The sequence below is a fragment of the Mauremys reevesii genome, linkage group 1 (genome assembly GCF_016161935.1).
Source record: "Mauremys reevesii isolate NIE-2019 linkage group 1, ASM1616193v1, whole genome shotgun sequence".
NCBI classification, from domain to species: Eukaryota; Metazoa; Chordata; order Testudines; family Geoemydidae; genus Mauremys; species Mauremys reevesii.
Window position 1 is genome coordinate 262406881 of NC_052623.1, and position 12832 is coordinate 262419712.

The 12832-nt window shown below is 42.3% G+C and overlaps 1 protein-coding gene across 4 annotated transcripts in view; it reads right to left on the reverse strand.

Annotated features, from left to right (window-relative positions):
- Positions 1–12832, reverse strand: part of APPL2 (adaptor protein, phosphotyrosine interacting with PH domain and leucine zipper 2) — a 54678-nt gene that overhangs the window by 30652 nt on the left and 11194 nt on the right. For 3 of the 4 annotated variants that reach the window (XM_039485003.1, XM_039485020.1, XM_039485029.1), the window contains 2 exons: positions 4492–4551; positions 3809–3880 (listed from right to left, as the gene is read on the reverse strand). In XM_039485003.1, the coding sequence (XP_039340937.1) occupies positions 3809–3880; positions 4492–4551 (132 nt within the window). Of the gene's footprint in view, positions 1–3808; positions 3881–4491; positions 4552–9398; positions 9522–12832 lie in introns of those variants that run through there. The other variant, XM_039485010.1, reaches the window with a different exon arrangement.

A 12832-nucleotide genomic window follows, 5' to 3' on the forward strand; every position in this document is an offset into this window, starting at 1 on the left:
TAGACTTCTAAAAGCCACATTTAGGCACCTCCTGACTTTAAAAAGTGCTGAGCTCCTATTAAGATCAATGGATCCTACACTCTTTATTCATGCAACTCTCTCTAATGAAGGCAATGGGAGTTTTGCCTGAGTATGGACTGCAAGATCAGGGAGAGAGTGATTTAATCACTGCTTAAATGAACACTGATTCTATACAATGTCTTTCCCCCACTGTCATTTGGAGTGACTCCCAATGAAACGCAACAATGGTTGGGTAGCAGGTGTGTTGGTCATATGGTTCATAATCATCTCACTGTTACCTTGCGTTTCCTATCTGTCTGTTGTACTTATCTGTTGTCTCATCTTATACTTAAGGGTTTGTCTACACAGCAAAGATTTTTCAGTGTACCTTTCATTTTCTCGGCACAAACTGCCTTGCACCCACACATAAAAGTTCTTTTTTTGATTCATTCAGTAGCTATGTTTAACCTTTATTGGAAAAACTTTCCCCTGTAGACAAACTTTTAGTCTATCAGCTCTTAGAAGCAGGGACTGTCTTTTTAATTCTGTGTTTGTACAGTGCCTAGCACAGTGGGGCCATGATGTGTGACTGAAACCGCTAGGCTGCTAATACAGTGCAAATTAAAAATTCATCGTCATCTTCTTTAATGCATGGAACGGGGTGTAGGGGCGGTCTATGGAGGAGATAAGTAGAGCCATTCAACCAGTGCAAGTCCCTGAGCAGTGATCCAGGGAAAAGCCACATAGGTAGGGAGGAGTGTCACAGTGAGTTACAGCTGCTACCACAACCCACACACCATAGCAGTGGCCACAGCTTCTGCACCTGAGTTCAGTGGGCTGGGTGAGAGAATACTATGCACTCCAATCCCTAAAGCTTGTTTACTCAAGATGTGCATGATTGATGAGGATTTCAGCCTAAATGCTTAATTTAATCCTTGCCTGATCTTTGGATTCAAAGAGCATTTCAGTTCCTTCACACTTGAGCCTTTGAAAAGATTTCATTAGTAATTAGCCTCTATTAGCCATGTTCTTTGTTAATGCTTCTACACAACCGAGTCAGGACCATTTCCCACTGCTAGAGCTTCTCTTTCCTTTCATTCTTGTAAACTGAAATGTATTCACAATAGGAACCATTACAAATAAAGGACCCTATTCATAAATGCTTTACTCTCATGGCAAGTCTCCCCCTCCCTGCCCCAATTTCTGTAGGTGTCTCTTTAAAATCCAGGCCAGAATGTGATCCAGCACAAAGACATGTTTTGTGGCATGTTATTATATATGGATAGGGAGGTCCCTTTTTCCGTGTCGAAAGCAGCAGGGAGAAAGGGTCAGACTGGGCTCAGCTAGGATACCCATGATCATGCTGGGGGGCTTGGCAAAAGGTTCCATAGATGAGACCAAAGATGTGATGTTCTATATACTGTCAGGGAGCACTGAGACCCAGGATGCTACTTGTCTGGATCCCTAGACATGGCTGCCCGGTAAGGCCAAGTTCTGCAAACTTGTACTTTCTGTCATGTCTGCAGAGGCAGGGAACCAGATTGGAGGGGTTAAGTGGCTGTAGAGTAGCCATAACTGGGATTCAGTAAACTCCAGGGGCACAGCTGACATGCCTAGCAGGAGACTGAGGAAGGAGTGGGCAACTTAAGAGGAAAAGCCTAGATTCAACAAAATGGATTCTGTGCTCACAGCCAGCACAGAGGAGGGCTTTGTTTGTACCTTGGAAGGGAGAAAACATTGATGTTTGACCTGTTTATACTGCAATAAGAGGGGGCAATGCTTTGTGTGTGTTCTGAGACAGCCTGTTGTGTGACATTAACCATCGGTCCTTTTAAAGATCACCAGAAAGAAATGGGATGGCAGGAAGCATGTAAGGGCTAAATTACTCTTTGGGGTAACTTTGATTAAGTCAATGGAGTTACCTCAAGCTAATATTTTAGCTTATTTACCAAGTTTTGTTATTCTGTCTAAATTAGGCCGCAATACAACCCTTTGCCTTTTTACATTAACGGCAAACAAAAGTTTAAAGTAAGCAAACGGGTAGCAGTGTATTTCTGATTATACAAGCACAGACCCCATGGAACCCAGAAGGGATGAGGTAAGACCAAAAAAACACTCCGACAGTAAGGTCATACAAGTACCTAGATACTCAGACCACCCGGGAAACACTATTTCATGCCCACTGAGGCCATATGTAGAAATACTCCCATTCCTTAGAAGTGACATGCACTGCCTGGCGAGAACAAAAGCATTGTGTACTCAACTCTGCAGCCTGATTTAAACCAATCCTCTTGCCATCAAACTCCTGCTCAATCCCACAGCATAAAATTCGGTCATCTTGTGATGACTATTTGAAACTTCATTAACTGTTGCTTGTGCTGCTCCTTTCCCCGGAAAATCTGGGCACCGATTGCAGAATGTAATGCTTAATAATGTAAAGGCCTTTTCTATCAGAAGATCATAAACTAGCCCAATCCGGTTGACACTTGATCTATTTTGGGAATCTCCCTTAATTCCCACGTCTGTTTGGCACAGCCTTGCATTAAGCATGATGCAGGGGGGGGGGGCTCAAAGAAGTTGAATGGCCCAGATTCACACCAGGACTTTCAATAGAAGTTATGAGTCTAAATACCTTGGTGGATCTGAGCCAATATTCCCAGCACTCTCCTAGTAATACAAATTGGCACACCTTTTAAGGGATGCAATCTACACCCCCTCACATATACGGAAGTGGGCTGCAGAGCTGGGGCATTGTTCTCCCACTCGGAGCAGTATGCTTCCACTTGGGAGCATCCCAGTAGCAGCTCTACACTCCCCTGAGCACTGGGGTTGCAACTCTGCCCAATCCTTACCTGGTGTAGGATAAGTATCGAATTAAAGAAGGAAAGTTAGCTTATTGGTTAAGGAAACACATAGGTGTTGTAAAAACAGACCTCAACAGCACGTAGAAGGAAGGCCTTAAAAATAATGAATTATAAGGCCAAATGGAATGAAGTAGGCAGGATGTCTGGTTCAAAGAATAACTAATGAAATAAGGGGAAGTTTCTAAAAGGAAGGCCTCTAACTGATAGGGATGACTACAGGCAATAAGAGAAAAAGAATTTCTCTTAAAAGGAGCCAACATGGACCTTCCCACCCCACCTACCAGTGTTATGTCCTATGCGACCCCAGGTGCAACGAAAAAGCTGTTGGTAAGCAGGAAGTAGGGAAGGAAATAAGATTTACAACCTCCTTTTTTTCCCTAGGCTGTTCCTTCTTATCTGGATTAAGACTGGAAATAAGGGTGAACTGTCTCAATTTGGTTTTTAGCTGCAGCCCGTAACTGGCAATGACATCACTTGTTTGTTAAAGGGTATAAAAAGTGAACTGTTTAAGGGTTCATTGCTAATTCCTGACCATGCTGGAGCCAGCCAATACAGGTCTGAGCACTGCTGGGATTAGCCTGTTTGTAAGTATCTTGATCAAATGCTTATAAATGTTTTGTTACTGTTTGGCTGCAGTAAATTGCATACTATTTAGGCTTTTAAAGCATGTTTAGAGCAATTGTATCAGTACCATTTGGCCTTTGGATTTAATAAAGGAATTTATGGTTAAATTAGTGTTTGGTGGTTTCCCTTATTAATATTTTCAAATATTATTATTAATTCCAACACAAGGGTTATATAAAGGGAGTGGGATTTTTTACTCCTTCCCCTCCATTACATGGTTGCACAAAGGCCAGGCAGAATTTAGCTTTTAGTAGTAGTCAGAGGCAAATGGATAAAGACACAGAGAACATGATGATACTGCTATAGGCCATTTAAATTACCTCATCCACTACTTTTGAAAAGTAATGAAGGGTGGATATCACTTCTTCATCTCCTTTACCCAGGGCAAAATTCTGAAAATAAAAATATATATTGATACTGTAAGTCAACAAGGTTATTATACAGAAAATACGTTATACTACACCTCTACCTCGATATAACGCTGTCCTCAGGAGCCAAAAAAAATCTTACCGCGTTATAGGTGAAACCGCGTTATATTGAACTTGCTTTGATCCGCCAGAGTACGCAGCCCCCACCTCCCCCGAGCGCTGCTTTACCACGTTATATCCGAATTCGTGTTGTATTGGGTCGCGTTATATTGGGGTAGAGGTGTACATACACTACTTTCATACATGCACTTTATATTTTAATTTCCTTATCTAAAGGTATGAAGTTTATCCGATTTATTTAAAAGGAACAGTTAGTTGTACCAAGAACAGGCTGCTTTGCATCTTCATTACTTTACTAACGTAAACATTTTGGATGGGATTTTCAAATACACTCAGTGCTGCTCCCACTGAAATCAACAGGCGATTTTCCCCAATGGTGTCAGTGGCCTTCCTGAGTTAGGCCAACAATGAGCTGTTTTAAAAATCCTACCCTTGGAATAGATTTTTCATATGCACCGTCTAATCAGCTGAATGTTGAGACTGTTACCCTTGCAAACATAGAATTTTAGATGTACCTGTTTTTCATATGCAAGAAGCTGCTTGGAAAGCTGTTGTGTGGCTAGACACATTTCATTCTACAAAACAAAAAGGAGAGTTTAGTAGAGGTAACCAAAAATATTTAGGATTACTGTTGTTACTACTTTATTATTTGGATAGTGGTAGTGCTTATAGGCCACAAACAGGACCAGGACCCTGGGGGATATACACACACTGCAAGTGACATTCCCTGCCTCAAAGATCTCACAGCCTATGGGTCTGTCTACACTGTGATATAAAAAACAAAAAAACGGCACCAAGTCTTAGAGCCCAGGTCAGCTGTCTCAACTGTGAGGCTACAAATAGCAGCGTAGATGTCTGGGCTCGGGCGAAGCCCAGGCTCTGAGATCCTATCACCTGTGGTGTCTCAGAGCCCAGGCTCCAACCTGAGCCCAAATATCTACACTGAAATTTTATAACCCTGCAGCCTGAGCCCCGCAAGCCCAAGTCAGCTGACCTGGGCCAGCCGTGGCCATGCTGTGGGTCTTTTACTGCAGTGTGGATGTGCCGTATGGCTCTGATTCTGCAATTACTCAAGCACCTGCTTAACTCTGTGTGCATAAGTCCCAAAGCACTACACCAGGGGTAGGCAATCTATGGCACGCATGTCGAAGGCGGCACGCGAGCTGATTTTCAATGGCACTCACACTGCCCAGGTCCTGGCCACTGGTCCGGGGGCTCTGCATTTTAACTGAATTTTAAATGAAGCTTCTTAAACATTTTAAAACCCTTATTTACTTTACATACAACAATAGTTTAGTTATATATTATAGACTTATAGACAGAGACCTTCTAAAAATGTTAAAATGTATTACTGGCACATGAAACCTTAAATTAGAGTAAATAAATAAAGACTCGGCACACCACTCCTGAAAGGTTGCCGATCCCTGCACTATACCAATTCATTCGACCCAGGGCCAGTTGGTGTGAATGAGGCCTGGTCTAAATTCAATTTAGTATGAATTTAACTGTTTGGTTAGAAGTATGATTTTTTTTACTGAAATAATTACACTGGTACATGGATGCGGTTATACTAGTTTAAAAGGTGCCTTATACTAGTATAGCTTATTTGCCTAAATTCACCGGAATAAGCTGTGCCAATATACAGGCTATACCAGTTATACAGGTATCACTGCATCCACACTAGGGGGTTGAACTGGTATAACTATTCAAACTGTGGTACCCGTACGAAGTTGTGTGTACAGCAATGCTTAGAGCAACCCCAAACGAGCCAGTGGAACTATTAACTTGCATCTATTTAAGTATATTCATAATGGATGGATTGCAGGACTGAGCCCAAATTCAAGAATAAAAAAAACAGGCAGTTTGCTGACATGTGGCTAGTCTAGGAGTAACTTTGCGACAAGGTACGTTGAAAAGGTCACAAACTATGCCTGATCCTCCCACAGAATGCATTAAACAGCAGCTTCTAAAGAAGTCATAAATTATAACTTCCCATTTAAAATCTGCAATCCAGAGGAAGAACTAGTGGAAAGAACGAGGAGGAATAATGAGAAGGGGTGGGAAAGTAGCCCCAGAACAGGTGAAATCAATCAATCTAAACCAAAGAGGGGAACTCGTTTAGCCACTGAACCCTAAGGCCAATTTAAAGCACCACCATTATTTTGGTGCTGCTAGCAATTTCTGGTCTGCAGTGCTCATGTTGCAGACTGAAGACAGGCACTTAAACTGAACCCCACAGTCTCAAGGATTTCTCTCTGTTACTCCTTCTCACTCAGAGATTGTGTATGTCTTTAGGTGGCAGGCCCGTCAATGGGGTGGGGGGTGATTTAAAAGGGCCCAAGGGCCCCGAGCCGCAGTGCAGCAGGGCTAAGGCAGGCTTCCTGCCCACCTTCGCTCCATGCCACTCCTGGAAGTGGCCAGCACGTCCCTGTGGCCCCTGGGGAGGGGTCTCCACATGCTCCCCCCTCCCCAAGTGCCGACCCCACAGCTGCCATTCGCTGGGAACTGTGGCCAATGGGAGCTGCGGGGACGGTGTCTGTGGGCAGCGGCACGCTGAGACCCCTTGGCCCCTCACCTAGGAGTCACTGCCAGAGGGGTGCGCTGGTTGCTTTCGGAAGCAGCCCGAGGTAAGCACAGACACTCTGACCTCCTCCTGCACCCCAACTCCCTGCCCCAACCCTGAGCCCCTCTCACACCCAAACTCCCACCCAGAGCCTGCACCCCAAACCTCCTTCCACACCCCAACCCCCTGCCCTGAGCCCCCCCACACCCAAACTCCCTCCCACAGCCTGCATCCCACACCCAAACTTCCCGCCCCAGCCTGGTGAAGTAGTGGGGCTGTTCTCACATAGAAGATTTCAACAACAAATAGTATTTAAATAGTACTAAGAAAACAATGGAAAGCTCCCGCAACCCCATGTTGCTATTAGTATTGTGACAGCACCAACAGGTAAATGTGAAGATGCTGGGCTTGAAACACCCTCACACCTCTGCTATTTGCCCTCAGTGTCTTCCTTTGTGCATCAGAAACCCAGCGAGTGGGGGAACGCAGGCAGGCATAGGATAGGAAGCAAGTTCTACTCTCAGCTAAAGCAGTAGAGTTAACCTACATTTATATCTGTGTAAATGAGAGCAGAATTTGGCTTGGGATATGTAAGAGGGAGACTAAAGATTCCAACAGCAGAAGCTTTGTCACTAGCCAGATAGGTCTGGTTTGTTTCACTGCCATAAAACTGGTGTAAAAAAACCTGAGGAATCAGGTCCTATATATTTGCCCTGGCTAGGTCCCTCCTTTCTCCAATTATTAGTCCTCTGAATTATTTTTATTTTAGAGTTCAGATTTAAAAAAAATAAAAGAAAAAAAATAAAACCATAGCTTGTTTGTGCAAGTCAGAGCAGCCTCTAAGCTGCTCTAATTTACACCAATGGGCCAGAGCTAGAGCAGACGCACCATTAGAATCAGGGAGGCAGAACCTGCTCCCTGATGCCTTCCTCTGCCCTTCTGTGCAAGCACATCTTGGTATAGGACAGAATCTGGGTGAAAGACTCTAGAAACAGTCTTTGCATGGGCCTCTGCAGCATCTTAACACCCTGATATACATCTTAACTCCTCAGCAGAGTCACTGTTTGCAGGGGATGAGGAGTGGTAAAGTCATGTTCAGCCATGAAAAACACAAAGGCCATATTTTATCAGGGTATCTACATGAATGGCTGCAATGCAAGCACAAGGCAGACTTTGGCTCTCCTAGTTCTGGCCCCCTTAGAACATCATGAAGATTGTTTTTCAAGGCCCTAAGCGATTGAAGCAGTGAGCGCAGAGAGCTGTTCTAGGGCATAACCAGGGGCTCGGGGCCTGGTACTTCTGTTAAATGGTGTCTATTACATGACCAGGCAATGGCCGCCATATGCAGACCCCATAGAGAGTATTCATACTCTCGGCAGGAATAGCAAGAACAGGTGGAGAGGGCTGAAAGTTACCCTGGCAGACAGCAAGCACAAGGCTTCCATACACTGAAATACCACTGAAGCCAATAGACGGTGCTTTCAGTGGTGCATAGGCTTTAGGGCTGGCTATGTGCACCAAGGTGAGTGTCATCCTGTCAGAATACAGTGAACACTACTACCACGTACATGTGAATCCATTTGGGGTTGCTAATGCTTAGTTTCTCACACACACACCCCTCCCTACCTGCCAGATTGTGACCCTATTCTAGGTATAAAATTTTAATTGTGTCATTTCCAAACAAAGAAACAAAACATTAGCACACAAATCAAGTTACTCAGACAGGTATAAATACCGCTATATTACCCAGGGTCAAGACGCTCTGTTCAGCCTGTGGTAACACTGCTTAGTTAAAAACACTTTTTTGGGGCAACTCCAGCTTAACCCTCCTCCAATTTGTTCTCAGTCAGGCTTCTCTCTGGCACTGTCTTGTGCTCCCTTCCTCTCTTGCCACCATTAATCAGCTGAAGGGTTTAAAAGTTGTTTGCATTGCTTGTATTTACAGATCCATGAAGCCCTTGGAATCCATTCTAGCAGTTAATTCAATTCCATATATTTCCCCCTGGAATACAGCAACATGCTATTATCCTGAACTGGCTGAAAATAATGTGTTGATCAAGTTGAAGAACAAACATTATTTGTATGTAAATGTACTTTTCCCATTAAATAATTAAACACAACATTAGAAAAATCTCTTGGAAAATGGTGGAGCAAAGCAAAATAAAGACTATAATAATTTTTTTTCCAACTGTTCAAATTACTCTCTGTCACAATACCCCACAGCTCCTTTTGAAATTTCAGAGTTAATCAAACGCTTCTGTAGTGGGAAAGTCAGTAAGGACAGATTACCAACTAGAAAACATATTGAAAGCCCAAGCAGCCTGATAAATTTAAGTGAGGGCAAAATTCATTTTTGTTAGTGCTATAAACGAAAATACATGTGTTTTTGTATTAGCTGATTTTATAGAGGGAAAAAAATCCCCAGGGAAATCATGTAAAAATGTTTATTGGGAGGAAGAGAGGACTAGACAGAAATCCGTTCTAATTAAGCAGTGATGACTCTGGATTAATTATTTCATTTAGTTTTGAGCCTAGCTTCCAAGTGCTAAGAGCTGTAATGGAAAACCTTTTCAAAGATCTACCAGCATCAGATTACATGGATGTGATAAAGAAGACAACGTAATGCATCTAAATCCTCTCTTTACCATACTTAAGTGAAAAAGGGCCTGTACTTGAAATGCGCTATTTCAACACTTTAGTCAACTCTGGGTCTGATCCCGCTTTCATTCAAGTCAATGGCAAAATTCCCATTTATTAATTTTTGGATCTGAACTTCCCCGAAGTGTCAAAGTGTTCATATCTGGGCTTCTGGTGTGACTTTACCTTTTATCATCATCTGTCATGCACACAGCTAGTTACCTGATGCAAGAATAGGCTCTTCCTCCCTCCAGTTGATAATGAAAACTCAGCTGCACTTGCATACAATTTATTTGTGAGATAGTCCATCATTTGTCAACACCTTTTCTTTCTAAATAAGTTCTGTGGTAAAAACATCAGCCAGATTTAATTAAAATTGGAATTAACCCTAATTATTTAATAGTGGATAGTTACATAATTGTCTACAAGATTCCAGATAAGAGAACCTGTAAAAGGATTCAACTGAGCTATACACTCAGCTTTAAAGGCATTGAGCCATCTTGTTCAACCCCAGTATGATGAATCTTTCAGCATATCTACTTCTCTGTGCTGAGGACGGCATTTTCAAAACTTTGCATGTAAACGAGCGTGGAGTAATACAAAACTACTTTGCATAGCAATGGCAAATACAGAGGGGAAATATAAACACACACACCCTGTATACACAATGGTGTGCAATAAAGTTTTAATTGGTATGTTTTTGGGATACCTAATTGCTCACAGATAGGAAGAGGAGGGGTGGGTGGCTAGGGGAGGATGTCCACAAAGGATTTATGGATTTTCCTTCTTCTGGGATCATGGGAAGTATCCAACCTTAAACCCAGGCTCAGTTCAAATGGAGCTGAGGCTTGAGATGAATGTGTTGCCCAGCTCTGTCTATATGCACATACCTCCTCCTTCTGAAGCACTCAGCTGTCTGGCAATTGGGAAAATGCTACCATTGTAATGATTTAACTTTGCAGAGAGAATGCTTTAGAAATTAAGATCCCAATGCTGGGAGATGCTGAGATCCCCTAGTGTTGAGAGTGATCGGTAGCTCACAGGACCAGGCTATTTTATAGCATTCCCTGTTTAAGCTGATTCACAATGGCGTGTTCAGTCCTCACAAGTAATGAATGGCTTGATGAAGGATCATCGGATAGGAAGAGAAAAGATACAAGTCATGGCTCTGCTGTAAAACAGTGTCAGCAGCTACAGCAGGATTTTAAGTCTGGAGAGAAAAAAAATCTTTAGTTTCCCTGCAAACCAGCTATCAGCTGAACGGTTATGATGTGTTCTCCTCTCTGTAACACTCAGATCTCCAAATTCTGCTCCGCAGACCATGGGCATAAACTTGCTTCTAGGCCTGGTGACAATTCCAAAGCTGACCAGCAACAATGAAATGGAATTCCATGGCATTGTAAATACAATATTCATCCTCCTATCATAGACTATCAGGGCTGGAAGGGACCTCAGGAAGTCATCTAGTCCACCCCCCTGCTCAAAGCAGGAACAATCCCCAGGCAAATTTTTGCCCCAGATCCCTAAATGGCCCCCTCAAGGATTGAGCTCACAACCCTGGGTGTAGCAGGCCAATGCTAAAACCACTGAGCTATTCCTCCTCTTAAATCCTGTTTACCTTTAACTGTCTTCTTATTTAAATGTGGAGAATACATCACAGGAAGTGCCCCTCATATAAATAATGCACACTTGTGATCAATACGGCATCATAAATGTACATGGTGCTTTACAAAATCAGTGTTGCCAACTCCATTGATTTTATTGCAAGTCTTGTGTTATATGATATCTGACTTAAAGCCACACATGGTTACGTGAGAATCTCAACTTTAACTGAAAACAAAAGCCCTTATGGTTGCAGAGAAAAGCTTGAAAAGATGACCAGTGCAGCCACAAAGCTTAAAAACCAGAAGGCAAATAAAAGGAACACATTTACTATTATTATAATATATTATTATTATTAATAATAACCCATGATTTTAAACCATTCTCATGATTTTGTAGAGCCTGACTCACAATATTTGGATGTTTCAGATTGCAATACTGCAAAAATAATAAGTAACAAAGTCTATGTTCCCAGAGAGCTGGAAACTCATTCATGGATCCAAAACCTTATGAAATCAATGAAAAGACTCCCATGGACTCCAAAGGGCTTTAAATCGGGATTTCTGAGCCCCAGGAGTGGTCTTAGAGCCAAAAAGAGGCATCACTGAGAGGGTGTAAAAATAAGGATTCATGAATTAAATATGGGGGATGGTGGAATGAAACTAGTTTGAAGAACAAACTAAAAGAATACTAGGCAGCTCCAAATTACATAACTCATGCTCCCTGCTGTCACTTTACTTGGTAGCACCTACCTAATCCCCAGGACATTTTCTCCAATGTCTCTCTGCACAAAAATATTTCCCTTCTGCACTGCTAAAGGCAGCATTAGTTTGCTTCTAGTTCTCTCCCCCCTTGCTCCCCAGCAGCTACAAACACTGTTAGTATACAAATATATTTATTGGAACTGCTAAAGAAAATGCCACAGTACTGACAATGTTCAGCACCTTATTGTACTATAACTTGTTTCCAGGATTCCCCTTCAGGTGCCTGGTAGATACACTTTAGTCAACTGTGGAATGAAATGGAATTACCTATTTTAAAAAAAAATCATGTTTATTTTGTGGTGCCTTCTTTTCTTTATTCTTGGCATATGAAGGTCTCCACTGGGCCATTACTGGCATGATGAGTGGAACTGGAAAATGACCTTCAGATTTCAGGAGGGTCTTAATTCAGTGTGGCACAGCACCTAGTGATTAGAAATGCAAGCTGGGGCACAGGCTGATTGGTTTTAACTCTACAGCCTTATCATGTAAACACTAGCTTCACTTAAGAAAGATCTCTTTCCTACAATTCAGCCTGTCTGACACATCACTATTGCTAATGGCACAGTCACTTCTGTGAGTTCAACCCATCAATAGAAATGAAGAAGCAGTGTTGCCAACTCTCATGATTTTGTCATAAGTCTCATGATAAATGCTGTTTTCCTTAAAGCCCCAGGTCCTGCAGTCAAGTGGATGTGTGATCATTTCAGCCTTCATCCTTAAAGAAAAAGTAAGTTTGCAGCCCTCGTGGCTGTGGAGAAAGCTTCAAAATGTGACCCCAGTGCACCCTAAAGGCTCAAAAAGCAGAAGGCAAATAAAAAGAACAAATCTATTACTTTTACATAATCACATGATTTTAAAACCAATCTCATTTTTGGTGAGCCTGACTCATGATTTTTGAACATCTGGGATTGGCAATATTGGCAACCCTTAAAAAGGCAGCTAGGATAGACTCTATTGGGAAGCTTTCTACAATCAGAACATCACAAAGCTAAATTGCTTCTGGCTACAATGCACAGGCAGCAGCATACAAATAAAGCAGGAAGTATAATCTGAACTCATAGTGATGTTATTTATTTATCTTATATGACCAAAATCAGGTGCTTCTCTGTATTTGTATCCATGTGCTAGTGCATGTTTACTGAACACCTAACCAGATATTAAACAGTTTCGAGTGCTTGCAACTAGCAATAGCATTAACAAACATGATTAAGTTGGTTGACACAAGAGGCACCAAAAATAGACATGTACAATTCAAATAATTAGGCCCCACTACTGCCTAACAGGATCCTG